Here is a 21,879-nt window from a genome sequence, read left to right as displayed (position 1 = left end):
GGCTGGCTGGCTTAGTGAGTTAAATATCTGGCTGCGGAACCAGAGGTTGAAGTTCAGTTCCTCATTGTGTCTCACAGAAGACCCAGCCTGGCCTTGGACAAACTGCACAGTTCCAGGATGCTCCCAGAAGAAGGGAATGGTTAACCCCTTCTGAGTACTCCCTACCTAGAAAACCTTGGAAGGGTTGTCATAAGTCAGAATTGACTTGATGGCACATCATCATTTAAAAGTAACCTCTATACTGCAGAAACCATGCATAGAAAAGGGCTTGTCCCATGTGCTAAAACCCACAAAATGGCAATCCATTGCTTGTCTCTCTTAGGAACTTGTCTTCTTTGTGAGCACTGCAAAAGTGCCAGTGACCTCTGTTCTGGGCCCCTGCAGAACTGTACAGGTGTTGAAGAAGATGCCTGCCTCACTCTCACAATAGAGACCAGAGCAGGTAAGTGGCTTTTCCACAAGGGAACCGAGACTCCAAGAAGAAGAAGAAAAGGAAACAAGAGGAGGACATTGCCATTCACCACTTGTTTACAGCTTATTAAGGCAGCTCTCCTGTAACTGTGTCTCCTGCAGGGCTACAGGAGAGCTACACTAAAAAGGTGCAAACAAGGCTGTTTAGAAAAGTCCTCCTATCTTTGTGGCCATTCAATATGAACAGACCTGAAGGAAACCCGGGTTCACCGGTACAACTTCAAAGCAATTAAATGTGAATTTCTCATATGCATTCATACCCATAGTGTCCTGATCTGCATAGATTCATTGTGTAAGAAGAGGGATCAAAGTAGTTTACAGTGGTGCCTCGCATTACGACATTAATTCGTTCCAGCGAAATCGCTGTAGAACGAAAATGTCGTAATGCAAAAATAAAAAGCCCATTGAAATGCATTGAAACCCCTTCACTGTGTTCCAATGGGTTGGAAACTCACTGTCTAGCGAAGATCCTCCATAGGGCAGCCATTTTTGGTGCCTGTGCAGTGAGGAATCCGACCCAGAAAACAGCGGGGAGCCATTTTATTTACCGGGTGGCCATTTTGAAACCACTGATCAGCTGTTCTAAAATAGTTGTTTTGTGAAGAATTGGTTCCCGAAGCAGGGAACCGATCATCGCGATCGCACAAACATAGTTGTAATGCGATTTTGTCGTAATGCGAGGCAATCATAAAGCGGGACACGACTGTATATTATTCTTCCTGCTGTTTATTGATTGATTAAAATAGTCCTGTCCCACTCTGAAGCTGATAAGCAAAGACCTTTCTATTCTCTGTGCTCCTGTAGCTTCCTGTTTGCTCAGAGAAGCCAGATGATCAGGCTGTGTCAGCAAAGAGCAGCACTAGCAATCGGCTCAGGAGGCTTCCAGGGTTGTCAGGGGTATGCCCTTGGGAGAGTATTTGATGATGAAGGTCCTTAGATGTTGCTCATGAGCCCATCATAAGCTATTAGCTAAATTTCTCCAAGGGTTCGTGGGTTAGAAACGCAATAGAATATGGAGACTGAATGCCATAGTGACTCCGCTCCCTGAGAAAGCTCAATTAATAAATTAGCGGGTTAACGATGCTTATATAACCTGCCTTCCCTCCAAAGAACATGGAGTGGCACATCTGGTTCTTGCACATGATTTCTCTTCAAGATAATCCTGTGAAGTAGATCAGATGAGAAAGAAAGGAAGTTGGAGGTAAGTATCTGGTGCTCCCAAGGCCCAGCCCGACGGCTTCATTACACTGCCTTTCTCTTTCTTCTGTAACCAGACAAGGTGCGGAAAGTGGTCACTTACAAAGGATGCACTAAGCTCAGCTACTGTCCTCCAGGGCCTTGGACCATCACCATGGACCTGAAAAAGCGCATACGAAGCAACTCGGAATGCTGCTGTTGGGACCGTTGTAACAAAGGAGGTTTGAGATGTATGTTCTGAGCTTCCTCAACTGCCAGACTGACCTTCCCCATGATGGTCCGTCAGTCACCTCCTCCATTTGCCTTGTCTTGTGGCAGAATCGAGGGGTCCTCAAACTCCTTACTTGATAGTGGCTTCTTTTCTGATTGAAATGCTCCCTGAATAGCCTTTGCCCTATTCAAGCATTCATCTATGGAGAGAAGCACTACAGTTCCATTTCCTCCATCCCTGGTTTCATCTCTCTTCTCAATGTGGAGAACAGCAAGCATGAACAAAGACTGCTCCACTGTCCACTAGGCCAGTGGTCCCCAACTTTGGGCCTCCAGATGTTCTTGGACTTCAACTCCCAGAAATCCTGGCCAGCAGAAGTGGTGGTGAAGGCTTCTGGGAGTTGTAGTTCAAGAACATCTGGAGGCCCAAGGTTGGGGAACACTGCACTAGGGGTTCCCTGTGCCAGTTGAAAGCCACATTTCTGATTTTCATGGACAGCTCCCATGAATACTTTCCATGGACAGCTCCCATGAATAACAGAGGTTTCCCTTTTTCCCATAAGTTGCCTTCCATATGTAAAAGGGAGGGAAAGGTCATCATGAAGGGGTTGATCTAGAACACTGGTTCTTAACCTTGGGTTACACAGGAGTTTTGGACTGCAACTCCCAGAAGCCTTCACCACCAACTGTGCTGGCTGGGGTTTCTGGGAGCTGCAGTTCAAAAACATCCAAGTAACAAAGGTTAAGAACCACTGATCTAGAACTCTCTTCTCTACATGTGAGCATTTTATCCAGTTTCGAGCTCCTGAATATGGCTTTTGTGTCAGCTAATTCGACGTAGCTGTGAGGGATGTGACAATTTCTCAGTTTAGATTTTCTCACATTTCACCAAATTTCACCCTTAATTTCTTTCTGCCTTCTACTGGGTTGTCAGATTTAGTGTTTTCTTCCTTGACTGAAATTTATGCAAGTTTTTAAACACCTTCCCATTCCCATAAATTGATTAATTTTGATATTTTATCGAATTATAGAATGTTCTTCTGAGGACCAAAACACTTTGGTGTATATTCCTCCCCACCCCATATACATTTTTTCACTCTTCTTATTTTAAAATGTAGCCCTTGCTCTGTGAGCGTTGCTTCACCAAATGGCCTGGAAGCCTCACGTATGTGGGAATTCTGAGGTATATTTCTTCTCACGCAAAGTCTCAAGAAGGTTGCCTTTGGTACTTTCTTTAAGACCACTGAATCCATTAGAAATGTTTGTCCTACCACTAATTGTGACCACCTTAGCTATGTGAGTAGGACTGATGTTTGCCTAGGATATTCAAGACTTAATGAGTCACTTTCTTCTCACCCATACTTGGTCTGTCTCTTTCAGAGGCTTCAGAATCAGCTTTCTAAGAACCTGTACATAACAACCTCTCTGATGTGTTTTATTTCCTTTCTTAGTGCCTGTGCTAGGCAAGCAAAACCGCCTGTGGTGCCCTCGATTCAAGAGTTCCACATGCAGCATTGACGACAAACTTTATTGCCATGGCCGAGAAATCAACTGTTTCTATCTTGCTGGCTATACCGAATCTGGTAGAGACATTAACTTCAGATTTTAACAACATTGTCTGGGTGGGCATCTGGAGCCAGGGTTAGGTAGAATTGGAGATAAATCCTCCTGATGGATAAGACTCAAGTCAGAACTTAACAGTGATGAATGGACGATTCTACCATCTGGAGTCCATCAGCTTTTTAGACCCCAGGAGTGGTCAGCTAACATAGCATTGTTTTCTTGGCCCAGAGAGAGATTACAAAACTATTGGATAGTAAGGTCAGTATCTTATTATTATTGTCTCCTAGATAGTATATGCCTTGAATCAATTGTTGAATAAGTAAGTCAACAAATACATAAAGAGTAGACCTTTGGGTCTAGATGGGCGGGGTAGAAATCTAATAAAATAAAATAAGATAAAATAGGAAGGAAGGAAGGAAGGAAGGAAGGAAGGAAGGAAGGAAGGAAGGAAGGAAGGAAGGAAGGAAGGAAGGAAGGAAGGAAGGAAGGAAGGAAGGAAGGAAGGAAGGAAGGAAGGAAGGAAGGACGCCCATGGATATTCTCTACTCTAGTGGTTCTCAAACATGAGTCCCCAGGTGTTCTTGGACTGCAACTCCCAGAAATTATGGTCAGCACAGGAAGTCGTGAAGGCTTCTGGGATTTGCAGTCCAAGAACATCTGGGCACCCCAGTTTGAGAACCTCTGCTCAATGTGAATGGGTCTACTGCAGCTGAGACAGCCTACAGGATACTGACCAGTATTTCTGCATCAGCCTGTGTAAACTCCAATGTGCTTTCCATTTAAAATGCAAATCATGTGCATGTGCACATACAAGGGCAGAATGGCTGGTTAATTGTTTCTCTAAAAGACTCAAACTACCCATTCATTGCTTCCATTCTTCTTAATCTGCATAGGAACACATGAGTGGATATAGTTTATGTAAGCTACCAGAGATACACAATCTATGTAAAAGCTGTCCAGTGGATACCACTGGAAAACTGTCCAACTGATATTACCAAAAATTAACTCTCCCTATCTAAAAGTAAGCAGAATTTTTTTTTTGCATTTCCTCATACTCACTTGCAGCATCAAGAGAAGCAAGGACTTACAACCCTGTTCCTCTCTGTATGCCACAATATTGTCGGTTGGAAGTCTGTTGGAAGATCTTAAGATAACATTTAGTATGAAAAAAAGAGGGGGAAGCAATGCCATTCAACAAAGTTTTAGAGGTCCTCAATAAGGTCACCATGCCAAGAGTGGAGGGACCTCCATGCTGGATTCTGGATCCCAAGCAGATACCTGGAGCTCATTGTTTTCTCTCATCCTGCAGGTGGCAAGAACGAGACCTACGTTAGACGAGGTTGTGGAACCAAACACACTTGCATTGATAAACCAGGCATTTTTGGAATTCCAGGATTGTTCCTTGAAAAGGTGACAAAGACAGAGTGCAGTAAAGCTACTTAAACCTACAAGCATCTCCTCCAAAACGGAAACATCCCATTCACAGTGGGCTGTTTGCTTCTCTTCTGACGTGCCCAATAACTGTTGATCTAACCCATGTGGGCAGTGTCTAGTCAATCTGTGTACAAGCAATCTCCTTCTAAATTAATGTAATAAGAGAAAATATTCTGGATACTTCCTGATTTAAAAAAAAATAACAATAAAGCTCCTGAAAGATCTTTAGCACGTTGTTCTCATGGAACAATTTCCAACTGGACTCCTCAGATATCTTTCTTGCATCTCAATCTGATGGTTTCTTCGTAGACTATGTTCCACCAAATTCTGACGTGCCATAGTAATTAATTACTGGTTGTTCCCACTTTTGACTGCAGCACCATGTACATTTGAGTCAACGCCAGGACCCAACCTGCCAGGGAACTGCTGATGTCCACTATAGGCTTCCGTTTCTACATTAATGCTGTGCTGTTTCTTTTAACATTTTCCCCCATACACTACATCTCAGGTGGCACTTAAAAAGCTTCCTGGTTCAAATTTTGTGCCTACTTTTTCCTACAGCATAGTGAACTCATTGTGATAGTACATTGCCTTCCATTTTGGTTTCCCAAATTGTATTCGGTGTTGCCTGACAATGCATTGTGGAGCAATCAAGATGGAGGCTGGAAGAGTGCCTGTCTTGAGAGCTGCTACCATCATCATCCAATCATAAACAACCACTGACTGATTAACATAATGTGGCCAAAGAAAAGCATGGGATTCTGTGTCCCAGAAAAAGACATAGACATGGCTAATTTGGTAAGCATCGTTGTAGAGTCAAAACCACCAAGTCCCACAGAACCTATGATAGAAAGGATCATCTTAACAGAACTGGCATAAAGAGACCTTTGGGTAGTATGGGTGGCATGTAAATCAAATCAAATCAAATCAAATCAATCAATCAATCAATCAATCAATCAATCAATCAGTCAGTCAGTCAATCAGTCAATCTAGTGCATTTCTAATGAAGAGAGAATCTCTTCAAATATAATTGTTCTGGGCTACACCGCATCATAAAAATGACACAATACCACAAAAAATGACACATTTACATCACCAGGCACAGTGAGAGGAGAGTGGAGGTGAAGACCAAAGGAAGAAGGTAGTAGAAGATGAAGGACATTAACTAACAACCCACAAGAGAAAGGAAATATGAAGGAGAAATAAAAAGACAGCAGATGCTTCATTGATAAACCGTACAAACTATTCAGGAACTAAGCCCCTATTTCAGTTTTGGCCCTAATGAGAAAATAGGCTTTAACTTACTTTATAATGGTGGTGTAAGTGAGGGGGCTGCTATCTCATATCATATCTCATTTCATACCACATTTATCATATCATATCATTTACATCTTGATTCTCCGCTTCCTCTGGTCCTACTGAGTTGTGCAAAGACAGGAGAGAAATGCAGTGTTGTTGTTTTGACTTATATACCACCCCGTAGTGCTAAAACACTCTCTGGGTGGTTTACAACATAATTATGCAAACAGCACTTTGTCCCCCACCCAAGCAAACTGGATAAACATTTTACTGACCTTGGATGCATAGAAGGCTGAGCCAACCTTGAGCCCGCTACCTGAATCCATTGAGATCAAACTCAGGTTGTGAGCAGAGAGGCTTGACTATAGTTTCACCACTGCATCTTTTGTTAAGAAATAAGAAATGCCATCAGCTTAGTAGGAGAGGAAAAGTCCAAATGAAACTTTATGCCACATCTTGTATTTATAATTTTATGTAGCTTATGTTATCAGGGTAACAATATCTACTTATAACTGATTTCATTAGAGAAAGAGGTTATGACATTCAGTAACCATTTCTTTCCTGGAATGGTGTACAGTTGCTGTATTCACTTCTCTTTTGCCAGTTCCAATGGGAGGAAACTTTTTGCATGCCCAGGTTTTGGTAGCCCTTCGGCTACAAGAAGGAGGGGCTGAGGTCATTCCATAGAAAAGTACAAAATAAGTAAGCTTTGGGAAATATACATGGAAATAAGGAAACATTTGAAATGGAACTTTTTAAAACTGCATCAGTGGGACTGAACAGGCCTGGTGCTAAAAAGCGAGAAAATGAATGGAATTAAAGATGGGAAACCTGCTTGTGTCAACTTCTGAACAGGGTTATTGAAAAGAAGCCATTTCTAATGCCCTGTTTTCCCAAAAATAAGACCTAACCTGAAAATAAGCCCTAGTAGGATTTTCCAGGTTGCTCGTAATATAAGCCCTACCCCAAAAATAAGCCCTAGTTAAGTGAAACCCTGTCCTCCACCCTTGTGCAGCAACCAGAAGATGGCATGACTGTATTTGAATAAATGTCGATGAATAAATGTACATGGAAAAAATAAAACATCCTCTGAAAATAAGCCCTATTGCATTTTTGGAGCAAAAATTACTACTGTATAAGACCCTGTCTTATTTTTGGGGAAACACGACAGTGCTTTCTTAGAGATTCCAAAGATGGCTCCAGAGTACAACAGGCATGCAAAATTATGAAGTGATTTCGTCATGGTGGCTGTAAAACAAATTGCTGTAAATGAAACTCATTTTTCCCATAAGACCCACTGCTAAGATAGGTTTGGAAGAGGTGGCTGTGTTAGTCCGTGTAAGCATATCAGGCAAAATCCAAAGAAAAAAAAATAAAACAAAAAGACAAGACAAAAACATGTGGCTATTATATTTTAATGTGAGCTTTCATGGATCACATCCACGTCTTCAGATCTATGGAATAAAATGAAATACAGAATGAAATACTGAATTTGCAAGTAAAGCATTCATAATGTTCATGGACTTCAAGATCCTTGAGTGTGTGGTTACATCTCACGTGCAGTAATTTATGGCCTATGTTTGGGGTTGAGTCTTATGGCAAACATTCCCACAGGAGACAGAAAACAGATAGCCACACAAGAGCCTCGTGGCGCAGTGGTTAAACTGCTGTACTGCAGCTATAACTGTGCTCACGACCTGGGGTTCAATCCCAGGCAGCGGCTTAAGGTTGACTCAGCCTTCTATCCTTCTGAGGTTGGTAAAATGAGTACCCAGCTTGCTGGGGGGCGGAGGCAATGTGTAGCCTGCATAATTAACTTGTAAACCGCCCAGAGAGTGCTTGAAGCACTATGGGGAGGTATATAAGCAGCACGCTTTGCTTTTTAAGAGCAAAAAAGAGCAGAGAGAAGGGGTGGGGTGGGGTTGGAGATGGCAAAGACTGACAGGAATAAGCATATTAGTTGAAAATTTGCCTCATATGCTAAGATGGGGTTTTGTTGTTGTTCTTGCTGTAGAAATGTCATGCTGGTTTGTCCCTTGTCCCTCACGTGCCCTCTCTCTTGCAGGCTAATGGCTGGACAAGGTCACTGAAGCGACCAACATGAATTTGAATCAACTCCGGTGAGGCAGTGAAAGATAGGAGGGCCTGGCGTGCTCTGGTCCATGGGGTCACGAAGAGTCGGACACGATTTAATGACTAAACAACAACAATAGAACTGCAGAGCTGGAATGGAGCTTATTGATTGAGTCTGGCCCCTAGAAGGCACACAAGGGTTTCAAACTCCCAACCTCTGACTCCGCAGCCCAGTGTCTAAAACATTGAGCAATACAGCAATTCTTCCAAGCATTACACATCTATCAAACTTACTTAAATTCTGTCCAAATGCCTGCTTGTTCAGGAAAGACAAAGCAATAAGAAAATGAAGATTGGTGTGCCTATCCTCAGCTTGATGTAAAACAGTTGAGTTAATGTTTAACAAAATTCATAGAGTCTATAAATCCACAGACATGGGGATTTATGGGGCACTACCAGTAAGTAGATATAACTTTATAAATTTATGTATCTGAGATCTTTAACCCTTCCCTCCATGTGCTCTGAGCCTAGGAAGAGATATAATAAAGCTTTGGAAAGTTAGAATGATGTCGGCGAAGGTCCTTGTGTGGTTAATAAGAAACCTTGTGATCTTGCTTCCTCACTGCAGGATGCTGATGATTTTTTCATTAGTCTCAGAGAGATTTTGCACATTTGCAGGACAGATTTGTCTCTGTGTGTGTACTTCTTTAAAATAACAACTTTAATGCATTAGTTAAAAAATGGCCCACTACTTGAGGTGCCGCTTAGATTATCTTCATCCGTTGTTCTTTTTTGTTGTCGTTCCTGTTATTGCTATGACATAGCCCTATCATGACCAGAGGAAAGAGCTACCAAACGTTACATTTCCCTGGACCTTCTTCAACCTGGAACCAGCCATGTTCTCCTTTGAATAGTGACCTTGAAATGGGTTTGTGGAAATGAAACAAACAATGTCAAATATGGGTCAAAAAGTGGAAAATATGGAGCAAAAAATGGAAAAGATGGGTAAGAAAAGTGGGAAACATGAGTCAAGATTTACAAGAAATGGGAAAAAGAATTACAAGATGAAAGAATCACAACATTTCATAAAACTTTATATGCCAGTAAAAATCCTTCTATAATGAAAATTGAAGATTATATTTAAAATAATTTTAATAAAAAAACTGTTAGAGGGTGATAAAAATAAAACAGAACAGTTAATTACTGATAAAGAAATAGAGGATATTATAAATAACTTAAAGATAGGAAAGACCCCCAGAACAGATGGATTAGGTCCAGAATATTATAATGTATTTAAAAAGATTCTTATACCAAAGATAAAAGCTTTATTTAATAAGATATTAATGGGAGAAGAAATCCCACAATCATGGAAAGAGTCATTGATTGTTTTAATATTGAAATCAGATAAAAATCCAATAAATATGGAAGCATATAGACCGATATCACTGATAAATCAAGATGCTAAGATATTCATGGCAATAATGGCAAAGAGATTAAATATGGGGAGTTATATTGAAAAAGACTAAAATGGATTTCTACAAGGCAGACAAATGTCAGATTTAATGAGAAGGGTACTTAATGTAATGCATTTAGCTAAAGAAACTTACTCTAAAGCCGGAATACTATCATTAGACATATTTAAAGCATTTGATTCGGTGGAATGGGATACGTTAAAGACATTAATTAAATATCTAGTGTTTGGACCTAATTTTAGGCAGATAATTCACCAATTATATTCACAGAATACAGCTAGAGTAATAGTTAATGATGGAATAACTGAGACAATACACCTAGGCGGAGGTACAAGACAAGGTTGCCCTGTATCTCCAGTATTATTTACAATGATAATAGAATTATTGGCACAGATAATTAGAGATGATAAACAGATTGTAGGCATAGAACATAAAGAAAATGGTAAGGTAAACTTGTTTGCTGATGACACATTACTAATAGTTAAAAATCCAGCAGAAACAACAGAAAGGCTTAAATCACATTTGGAGGAATTTGAGGGTATAACGGGATTAAAAGTAAATTGGGGAAAGTCAGAATGTTTATTGTTAAATCACTCGGATGAGGAGAAAAGAAGAATGAAAACAATATTTGAAGGTTAAATGGGAAATGTTATTAAATATTTAGGGATTGATGTTACTTGGAACTTACAGGATATAATTAAAATAAATCTGGATAGATTGAAAACAAGAGATATCTGGAAGGATAAAAGATTGTCAGAAATTAAATATTTCTTGGTTTGGTAGAGTGGCATTATGCAAAATGAAAATTATTTCTAAATTAAATTTTATAGTTTGGATGCTTCCTATAAAAATTACAGAAAAACAGCTGAAAGAATGGCAGATAATGATAAATTGTTATTGCAATGGAAATAAACGAGTGAGGATTAATAAGAAATTATGGAATGTAACACAAAAAAGGGAGGTCTTGGATTACCCAATTTAAAATTATATTATACAGCAAATCAGCTCAGGCATATTCCAGATATTATTAAAGGTGATAAAAATTTAATTTGGACAGAAATAGAAATACAGGGTAAGCAAGAAATAATTGAAACTATATTGTCTAAAGAAAAAATTGGAGAAGAGATTAAAAAGATTAAGAACCCTTTCCTTTAAAATATGTTAGAAAATTGGAAAAGGTTTAGAGGTATATTGAGCACACTGATCTCTCCTTTATCCCAGGTGGTGGATTTAAAGAATTTTCCAGAAAATCTTTTAAAAAAACTCTTAAGAATATATTTTTTAAAAAAGGATAAATAGGATAAAAAACTGGATGGAGAAGATGAGAGGTAAAGGAAAGATAAAAGAGATTTTGGGAGGAGATTGTGTTTTTTTGGTTTAATATGATTCAAACAGAAAGGTGGACCAGGGAATGGAAAAGTAAGGAAGGGAAAAGTAGAAAAATGACAAAATTGGATTAGTGAAAAAAGATTGAAATTGGAGGAAAAGACAAAGAAAGGAAACTAAGTCAAATATATAAATTATTAATTCAGGTCAAACAGGATACACAAGGATAAAAAACACAGTGGCAATATGATGTGGATAAAGAAGTAATAGGAGAAGAATGGGATAAAATGTCGGACCAAAGAATTATGAAGAACATGTCTGTAAGGATAAAAGAAAATTGTTATAAGGTAAAATGGAGGTGGTACTTAATGCTGGTAAAACTGAATATAATAATAAAAAAGGTATCATCACTATGCTTGAGGTGTAAAGAAGAGATGGGGACGTATATACATATGCGGTGGTCGTGTGAAGCAAGAAAGCAAGAATGGACACAAATTTTTAAAGGAATAAGGGAAATAACTGGATTAAATATTCAAATATCCCCATCAACGGCTTTATTGAACTTGGTTAAGAAGGATCAATCGTTGAAAGAAAATAAGGACTTAATAGTAATAATGATTACAGCAGCAATGTTGTATTGGCTCTTGCCTTTCCATTGGACTACTGTACTTCAGCAACGGGGAGACGGGGGATTTGCTGCTTGGGTAACAGCCTATCCTCCATATTATTTTACCCAGGCTTTGTGCTCTGGAGAGGAGATTCCAGCTTCTCATACAGCGTCGAAGCAAAACCAGGGAGCTGGACAGGGGACAGACTGTATTTGTTTTCAGTGTGGAAAGGATGGTCACTCTCGAAATGGCCTCCTCAGCCACACTAGACGCTGTTCCACCTCCTCCATACAAAGCACGTTACCATAGTCTCTCGAGACTGAAGGATGCCTACTATAAGGTTTATGTTGTATAGGTCAGATGTTTGTTTAATAAATTTATTTTAAAAAGGGCGGGGGAAAGAAATGGGTTTGTGCAGTTCATACTTTTCCTGTTACTCAAGGTGATGACAATGGTGTAGCAGCTGTCTACTCCTAGACACACCCTTGATTGAGCTAGAAGGTTAATGTTTAAGGGAAAATACACTCAGAGGGATCCAGTCACCCTTTATAATGTGAGAGATACCCATTACTATAATTTCCTCCTCTAGAGCAATTCTTATTGTCTTAGAGAACTAAACCTGACTTGCCTACACTTCAGACAGAGCGTTCCAATGGATCTCCTTGCCTTCTTCCTCTTCTCTGCTCTCTTCGCTGTAGTGGGAACGGCAGGACCAACAGGTATGCTGGTAGTTCTGGGTGGCATTGAACTGTTTCTGGGACATTTCTGCCCCAGCTAAGCCAGGCAGTTCCCTAATATTTTTGGGTGGCACATACCAAGGCTAGCTCTGCTTGGGAATGACAGCAGTGGGAATGAAGGAGGACTGGTAGTAGCAAGTGACTGGTTAGCTAGCTGCCTAACCCCCTTCAGTTTAAGATTCTTGTATTTTCCACATTGACTGAAGCTCAAGAATGCTGAGTGCTTAGAATGCCGAAGGATGTACTCTGAACAGATCTGTTACTTGAAGGTTATGGTATGGTGTGAGATCCCACCATGTCATTAATTTCAGCTTCATGATCCTGCGGGAGCTTGATGCCTCTTCTTGTTAGAATGGTAGACTCAAGTGACTCAAGATTGGTCTTTCACTGAAATAAACCCCTGGCATTAGAACAATCAAGATGATCATGAAACTGGAAAAACAGATCTGTTATATGTACCCAACTGGCAATCAATGGCGTTTACCTAGAACAGTTAGTCCTGACCACTGGCTTTGTTAGCTGGGGCTGAAGGAAGTTGGAATCCAACAATATCTGGAGGGTGAGAATTTCCCTTTCTCTGCTTTAAGCCTGTTGCGGCACATGCCAGTCCAGTTCCACATCCTTCAGTCTCAAGAGACTATGGCAACGTGCTCTGTATTGGGAAGTGTCCTCTCCAGAGCATGAAGCCTGGGTAAAGTAATATGGAGGATAGGCTGTTACCCAAGCAGCAGATCCCCCCTCTCCATGTTGCTGAAATGGTCCAATGGAAAGGCATGAGCCAATACAACTGGTTCCAGCAATGCCACAGGAGTTGGCAGAATGACACGAACTGCCTCCGGACTCCCACACCCCAGTGTATTTCTGTGGTTGAGTAAGGATTTGAACCTAGGCAGGCCTCCTGAGTCTTAGTCTGTCAAATCTATCTACTACAACACACCAGATCACCATAAGTTGCATCTGGCTTGACAGTCCTTAAAAATAGCAATTCTAATTGGAACTTAAGGTTGGATTTAGGTCTTCAAATTAAGGGTTTTTTTTTTTTGGAAATGTTTATTTAAGCACACTTGACATTGTGTGTGTTCTTCATTGTGGACCCATGTTTCCTGAAGATGCATTTCACAGATGTAGTGAGCGATTCTAAATCTGGAAACTCAACCATTCCATTTCATTGTGCAAAAAGCATAGTGGCAGGATGAAGAGGAAATTGCAGGACCAGGCATGTCAAATAAGATGATGATGATAATCACTTCCTCACATTCTCTCTAGTATGTTCTTGCAGTGGTCGAGGCTGTGGAGGCAGTGGAACAGTTGATTGTACCGCAGAGGAGGACAGTTGCATCGGTGTGAAAGATGTAAATGAGCTGACAGCAGGTAAGTGTGTGCACATCTATGCACCAATTAGTAACTTAGGTGTTTCCAGTTCATGACACTTTCACATGTTGCAATCCATAATTGTGTTGATTCCACTTTGCGGCTGCCGTTGTTGAATATGACAATGTTGTTGTTGTTGTTGTTGTTGATGACCTCTTAGGCAAAGGTTCCCCTTGACATTTCAGCTCCCATGTGTTTTAAATCAATTTACAGTCATGCAACGTTGGTATTGCAGTGCACATTCACTTTGAAAATTATTACTCTGATATAAAGTCTCTCTCTCTCTTGCTCCTTCTAAGTAGCATATCACTACAGCGATGCAGTGCTAAAGTTTTTTTTAAAAAATTAAAAATTATTATGGATGGATGGCAGTGTCCCTGCCATCTGAAACCTGCAATTCACTATGAAGGCAGTATCTAATGCAACAGAGGTGTGTTTCACTTTGCCCAAAGCAATGAATAAGAATTGATTTCAGAAGTGTGTTAAATTAAAAAGCCCTTTCTGGCCTATTCATAAAAACTAGAGCTTGCACTGAAAAAGAAGTGGGTTTCTCTGTGCATCATATGGCCGGGATTTTATAAATATATGGCGCTTTATGCTTCTTTAAGGAAATGTGGAATATACCTATACAAACAGTTAGGACTACGCAGTGCTTTCAGCCAACCCCCACCCATCCTTCCATTTTATGAAGCAAAATATTTCAGCTGGTAGGGGGGAGCAAAAAAGGTGAGTGGGATTCTTTCAATTTGCCTGGAGGTTGCATTTATCCTGTAGAGCAGTGATTCTTAACCTTTGTCACTTAGATGTTTTTGAACTGCAACTCCCAGAAACCCCAGTCAGGACAGCTGGTGGTGACAGCTTCTGGGAGTTGCAGTCTAAAACTCCTGAGTAACCCAAGGTTAAGAACCAGTGCTGTAGAGCAGTGGTCCCCAACTGTGGGCCTCCATATGCTCTTGGACTACAACTCCCAGAAGCCTTCAACAACACCACTTCTGCTGGCCAGGATTTCTGGTAGCTGAAGTCCAAGAACATCTGGAGGCCCAAGATTGGGGACCACTGCTGTAGAGCAGTGGTTCCCAACCTTTGGTAGCTCAGGTGCTTTTTAGACTGCAATTTCCAGATGTCTTCACCACCAGCTGTGACGCCCGGGCTTCCGGGAGTTGCAGTCCAAGGAGACCTGGGTGACCCAAGCTTGGGAACCACTGGCATAGATGACAACTGGCTGACGCCCTGTTGTGCAAAAGTTGTAACTTCTAATTTAAAGTTGCCGTGAGTTAAAGCAATCTCCACAAGCATGATTGTTTGCACACTGAGTCACTCAGCCCAGGGTGCAATGAATCATACCTCTGGAGATTTCATAATTTATGGGAATTCACCCTGAAAACGGATACCTTTTGCACAACTATGAGACAGGATTTCAGCCCCGGGACTAAGCAGATGGACTGAGGCTGGGGCTTTGCATAAGACAAGTGATTGAATTTAGTCCCTGGTGATGTTTCTGACTCAGAGAACCAATTCTTCTGCACTTATTTCTCATTAACAACCTGAAATGGGAAGCAAGGAGCTGTTTCTAGCCTGGGATAGATTTGCTTTGAACAGGAGCTCTGATTTGCAGACCCTAAGTTCACATCCTTGAATGCTGGGCAAAAAAGGTAATATTTACACTTGGCCGAATCTAAATTGCTCTGATCCAAAACTTGCATCCTTAGTCCTCTCAAAAGTTGGAATCCTTCCCATTAGCCAGAATGAACCTATCATTCACACCTGCCTTACACTGCAGAGGTTTGTTTCTTGGGTAGTCCTGTTTTGCACACAGTTGCCAAAATCCTGTTGCTTAGTGTAGTAAATTGTACTAAAGCAGACTCATCAAACCACAAGGGATTTAGTGAGACAACTCCATCATGAATTTCATGGATTCAAATGGGCCTATGCTTTGTCACTAAGTATGCTAAATTAAGTTACAGTAAGAGTTGGCCCATATGGAGCGTGTAGGGGAGTTGACTCACCAAATCCTTATTGATTCAATAGGCCTACCCTAGCGATGTTTACTATGTTGGGCAACAGGATTTTGGCCACTGTCACATAGGCATGAAACCAAGTGAAGACCTCTTGGTCTCAACATTAGTGTGTTTCTCACACTCCCATGGGCATAATATTTCACGTTATGTTCTAAGGCTGGTTATTTTTCTTTTCAACACAGAAATGTGTCCAGATTTTGGCACACCTCTTTCGTAAGACATGCCTTTGAATGGGGTTCACACATTCTCCCATTGAGCAAGACATGTTAACTGGGTTGAAATTAATTCCTTTTTCAATCCTAGGTTGAAACAGGATTGGTTAATTGCTATACTTTCCTCACTAGATCAGAGTACATCAATAGGCTTTTACAAGTCCTGCGCAGTGGCGGCAGACCACGTGAACAACAGCTTCAGATTTGACTTTGGAGATGAAGGAAGCCTGTCTATTGCTTCTCGGCTTTGCAATGATACAGACTGCCAGCCTTCATTTGACTGTACGTAACTGCTTTTGAATCTCATTCCAGTATATATACTGCTTCTTTACTAGTGCAGTGGTGTTGTATTTGTATTTTATATATTATAAAATTATAATATTATATTTGTATTTTAAACAATTGTGACGGCTTTTAGCTAATACAATAAACTTAAACTTGGAACTTGTAAAACTCAACATGTATGTCTGTTTCCCAGGAAAGATGCTGATGTTTGGCTAAATTAGATTGGGTTGCTTTGTGTGTATCTTTGTTTTTTTCTGTCTTTTATCTTTTCCTCCCAAATATTGTGTTGCTGGTAAATCTTTGTGTAGCTGGAAACGGTTAGAGATTAACTGAGATGGAAAAAAAAGGAATGGAAAAATAAAGAAGTTGTGCCACTATAAAAAGAGAAAGTGCTATATGTTATCGTGAGCTTTTGTGGACAAGTCCACTTCCTCATCTGTCAGAGAAAGTCTTTTTCTTTTGTTTTTGCCTAATATGCTAGCACAGACTAACATGGGCCCCTGTTCTAAAACGATTCAGATGAGTCGCATGGCAGATAACGACTATAGAGATTTGTTAACATACAGCAATAGGCAGCTAAAAGGTAGACCTTTCGTCTAAATGCACAGCATGATTTTAACCAATTTGTGAGTCCTTTGGATGCCCTTCTGGAATTTCATTGGGATGGAGCCACAATGGTATCAGAGTATGAGAATAACTGTAGAGAAGAGCAGAGAAAATCTGCCCATCCTATTAACTAAACCAGGGATGGAGAATGTGTGTGCTTTACCAGATGTTACCAAGGCCACTGGATGTAGCCGTGTGAAAATGAAATTACAGTGGTGCCTCGCTAGACAGTTACCCCGCATGACAGTTTTTTAGCTAGACATTGACTTTTTGTGATCGCTATAGCGATTCGCAAAACAGTGATTCCTACGAGGGAATTTCACTGGACAATGTTTGGTCCCTGCTTCGCAAACCGATTTTTGCTAGACGACAATTTTGACAACTCCCTCCGTGCTCGCAAAACAGGTGTTTTCGAGACCTAAGGTTCGCAAGACAGTGATTTAAACAGCTGATCGGCGGTTCGCAAAGCGGCTTTCCTATGGCCGATCTTCGCTAGACAACGACGATTCTTCCCCATTGGAACACATTAAACAGGTTTCAGTGCATTCCAATGGGGAAATGCTTTTTGCTAGACAATTATTTTGCTAAACAGCGATTTCAGTGGAACAGATTATCATCGTCTAGCGAAGCACTACTGTGGGTCCCTGCACTTTTAATAATAATCACCATGTGCTGTCAAGTCGATTCTGGCTTATGGTGACCCTTTTCAGGGTTTTCCAGGTAGAGAATACTCACAAGTGGTCTGCCTTTCCCTTCTTCTGGAGGTGCCCTAGGAGTGTGCAGCTTTCCCGAGGCTACGCAAGCTGGCTCTACTTCATATGAACCACAGTGGGGAATCAAACTACCAACCTCTACTACTGAGCTATCCAGCCAGCTGTAACTTTAATAACAATCATGCACCGTCAAGTCAATTGTGACTTACGGAGACCCTTTTTATGGTTTTCCTGGTAGAGAATACTCAAAAGTGCTTTATTGTTCCCTCTCTTCTGGGGATGCTCTGGGACTGTGCAGCTTGCCCAAGGCTACACAGGCTTGTTCTTTTCACAGGATGCACAGTGGGGAATTGAACTCCCAATGTCTGGCTCTGCAGCCGGATACTGAATTGTGGAGAAAATCATATTCCATCACATCTAGCTTGCATGACAAATTAAGAACTAATATCCAAGAAACTCCAGAGGGCCATAAGATGCCAGTTAGGAAAATGGGAGTAAGGCAAAGGTGCTTAGCTCTAGAAAATTACTGTGCTGTCAACTTGGGACTGATTCTCTGGATCTTAGAGCTCACTCTTTGTTTTGCATGGATCTTGCAGATGTATACATGGAAGCTTTCCTGAATGGAAAAACATGCCCCAAATGCTACAAGCCAGGCTATACCAGCTGCAAAGACAATGGGACCGTATCCTGCCGAGGAAATTTCATAACATGTGCTGTAATTAGCGGGGAAATGTCAGAAGGTCATTATTATTCTTTTCCTTTTTAAGGTTCTTTCCTCTCTTTGCTCACCTTTCTTTTTGTGTGTGGCTGCTGTGAAAGAGGTTTAGAGCTGAGTGACCTTCAGAAAAAAACAGACAAGATGATTAATAAGTTGGAGCATCTCTCCTACGAAGGACAAGATGTGAAGGACTAGGCATAAACAAATAAAATCAGAGAGGGCTTTTCCATTTCTTTGCAAGAGAAATATGGGATATTATTTCCTCCACAGCTCCAGCTTTCTGGAGATTTCAGACAGTTTTCCTATCGAACAGTTTTTCCCCCCTCTGGACACTTGCGTGAACCACTGAAGGCACCGTTATTTCTTCATCTGAAGCTTGTCGCCTTCTGAGAATGTGATCTTAAAAAGCCATGTATAAATGTTTTAATTTAGTTTAATTTAATGGACTTCTGTTCCACCTTTTTCCTCAGACTCAAGAGAGCTCACACTAGAAAAGGATACAGATATATAACATAATTCTTGTAAGCATTTTAGATCAAGTAAATTTAATTATTGTCACTGCAAGTATACACATAGTATACCCATACAACGAAATTCACACAGACACCCAGAGACCAGACCCACATGCACACACATAAAAAAATCCCCAAACACTCCCCACCCACTAAAATCCCCCACTAAGAATACAAACATCTACACTGCAGGCCAAGTAACACAGTCCAACTAACTATTCACTACTGTTGGTCTTTAAGCTCATTATTAAGTGCAATTATAGCTCTGGGATAAAAACTATTGAGAAAACGTGTGGTCCGAGTCTTAATTGTTCTATATCTTCTGCCAGATGGTAACAGTTCAAAAAAGTTGAAAGCAGGATGGGAAGAGTCTCTCAGGATGCTGTGTGACTTCCTCAGACAGCGGGATGTGAAGATGTCATCCAGGGCTGGTAGCTAGATGATGTTCTGGGCAATTTTAATGGTTCTCTGTAGAGCTTTTTTGTCCGCTACAGAGTTAGTTCCAAGCCATGCCAGAATGCCATAGGTTAGGACACTCTCAATGGTGCTACGATAGTAGGACAGAAGTAAATGCTGAGATAAATTTCACTTCCCGAGCATTCTCAAGAAATACAGCCTCTTCTGTGCCTTAAATGAACACTTAAATCTTTTCTTGTGCCTTAGGTCCCACTAAAATACCATTCGCTGCAAAAGGTTGCGCTCGTACTGACTATGATGGTGACATCTCTGAGAAAGCACCAGTGACAATTGCGTCGGAAGTATACACCTACAAATTTGTCAAAGTCACCTTTCGACCCGCCAACAGCGCTTTGGCAGCCAAGCGACGCTTCGCGTTTACTCTGGACTACAAAGACCTTGGTCCTCGACGTGCTTTTTTCTTTCCATGATTCTTGGGCGTCTTGGCTGTGAAAATCTTTTCCTGATGAAGAAAGAGCCAGCTAGCATCTTGGACAGCTTAAGGCGTAATGATGATCTCGTTGCAAACTGATATTTTTAATGCTTATTCGAAAACAAGTGAGGTATAGATTTAAATATAAATAAAGGTTACCTGGCTAAATTTATCTGAGTGTGATCCCTGGCTGTCTTTCTCTTCTCCATAGGGATGGCGAAGTCAGTCTATTTTATCCATAACATATGCATTTTTCCTGAATATTTTTATTTTACACACAACACTTTAATAAAAGTAGTAGTAGTAGTAGTAATAAAATACATGAAGTGGTCCCTGTAGCCATCTGGGCTTTGGGAACAATATCAAGAAATTTCACAAACTACTATAAGCAATTGTAGATCTCAGATATAACACCAAAGAACACCATAACTGCCGGAAGAAATATCAACAACCTCCGATATGCAGATGATGCTTTTGAATTGTGGTGCTGGAGGAGGCTCTTGAGAGTCCCCTGGACTGCAAGGAGAACAAAGGTATCCATTCTAAAGGAAATCAACCCTGAGTGCTCACTGGAAGGACAGATCCTGAAACTGAGGCTGCAATACTTTGGCCATCTCATGAGAAGAGAAGACTCCCTGGAAAAGACCCTGATGTTGGGAAAGAGTGAAGGCAAGAGGAGGAGAAGGGGATGACAGAGGACGAGATGGTTGGAGAGGGTCAGCGAAGCCACCATCATGACTTTGACCTGACTCCGGGAGGCAGTGGTAGACAGGAGGGCCTGGCGTGCTCTGGTCCATGGGGTCACGAAGAGTCGGGCATGACTAAATGACTAAACAACAACAACAACAAACACCATACGAGCTACAAAAATGGCAATATTAAGAACAGCATGCATTCTACTCCAATATTTAATGGATACTTAGGTTTTAAGTTAAAACTTGTATCTGTTGTATGTCAATGTTTTTATAATTTTGATTGACTGTGCCTGATATTTTTGAATGATAATGATGGTGATCATCATTATTGTCATCTTAGAACTTAGAATCTTACAGATCGTTAGGTCCAGCCTGTCTCAAGAAGGCGCACAGGGTCATTGAACACCCAGCAGCCAGAATACCTGAACCACTGAACTTTCTGACAGAGTCTTCAAGCACTGTACATCTATTATACCCTGTCAGGATTTCCATGACTTCAAGTCAACTTTTCAATACAGAATAGTAGTAATACTTTTCTATTTTGACTAGATAGCTTTGTGATTTGGCATCTGGCTGTGGAACAAGAGGTTGGGAGCTTAATTCCCCTATTGAGTTCTGACTTAGCTCCTACCCATCAGGAGGGTTTCTCTGCAGTTCCATCTAACCCTGGCTCAGCTCTAGATGGCCACCTAGACAATGTTGTTAAAATTTGAAATTGGTGCCTCTACCAGATTTGGTATAGCCAGCAAGATAGAAACAGTTGATTTCCTGGCCATGGGAAAAAACATGAAAAAAAATCTATGACCATATTAAACTGTATCTGATGGATAAAATCATGTTGCATAGTTATTCAAAAGGTTAATGTTTTAACTGTCAATTTCTGTGCATTTAAAATCTCTGTAGTCATTATCTACTCTACTTTATGTGAATATTCACATAAAGAATACCCATGGGCTTTATGTGTGCTTTGACTTAATTATTCAACAATGGATCCAATGGGTATATTGTCTAAGAGACAATATTAATAGGACACTGGCCTTACTAACCAATGGTTTTGTAATCTCTCTGGGCCAGGAAAACAATGTTATGTTAGCTAACCACTCCTGGGGTCTGAAAAGCTGATGGACTCCAGATAGTAGAATCTTCCAGTCAACAGTGTTAAGTGGTCACCCTCAGTTTGAATTGGCTTGGTGGAATGCTGTTATTATTAAAAAAAATGCTAGGCACAGTCAATCAAAATCATAAAAACATTGACTGGTGTTACATGAGCGACACAAGTCTTTACCAAAAACCTAAGTACATGTTAAACATTGAAGTATTATATATACTGTTCTTAATATTGCCATTTTTGGTAGCTCTGATTGTGTTATTTTCGAGATCTGCATCTGCTTATAATACTGTGTGAAATTTAAAATCATGGACTGATGGGTTTGCCTTGTAATGGCATTTCATAATTTCTCAATTTTAAGT

At 40.6% G+C, this 21,879-nt stretch overlaps 1 protein-coding gene across 1 annotated transcript; it reads left to right on the top strand.

The window, feature by feature from the left end:
- Nucleotides 1-305: 305 nt before the first annotated feature.
- LOC110089617 (uncharacterized) lies at nucleotides 306-19,886 on the top strand. The gene is made up of 8 exons (XM_078380306.1): nucleotides 306-442; nucleotides 1,746-1,898; nucleotides 3,330-3,461; nucleotides 4,751-12,372; nucleotides 13,657-13,761; nucleotides 16,124-16,273; nucleotides 18,192-18,335; nucleotides 19,489-19,886. Exons 4-8 carry the CDS (start codon nucleotides 12,306-12,308, stop codon nucleotides 19,710-19,712), a joined length of 690 nt encoding a protein of 229 aa, XP_078236432.1. The 5' UTR covers nucleotides 306-442; nucleotides 1,746-1,898; nucleotides 3,330-3,461; nucleotides 4,751-12,305; the 3' UTR covers nucleotides 19,713-19,886.
- Nucleotides 19,887-21,879: the final 1,993 nt, after the last annotated feature.

The sequence above is a fragment of the Pogona vitticeps genome, chromosome 9 (assembly GCF_051106095.1).
Source record: "Pogona vitticeps strain Pit_001003342236 chromosome 9, PviZW2.1, whole genome shotgun sequence".
In the NCBI taxonomy this organism is placed as follows: Eukaryota; Metazoa; Chordata; class Lepidosauria; order Squamata; family Agamidae; genus Pogona; species Pogona vitticeps.
This window is presented reverse-complemented; position numbering and strand designations above follow the sequence as displayed.

What these genes read in the sequence shown, in the direction of transcription:
- LOC110089617 (XM_078380306.1), top strand. Translation starts at nt 12,306, where the DNA reads ATGGATCTCCTTGCCTTCTTCCTCTTCTCTGCTCTCTTCGCTGTAGTG. An exon ending in GGGAACGGCAGGACCAACAG is followed by an intron (nt 12,373 to 13,656) that starts GTATGCTGGTAG and finishes CATTCTCTCTAG; the next exon opens with TATGTTCTTGCAGTGGTCGA. An exon ending in CTGCCAGCCTTCATTTGACT is followed by an intron (nt 16,274 to 18,191) that starts GTACGTAACTGC and finishes TGGATCTTGCAG; the next exon opens with ATGTATACATGGAAGCTTTC.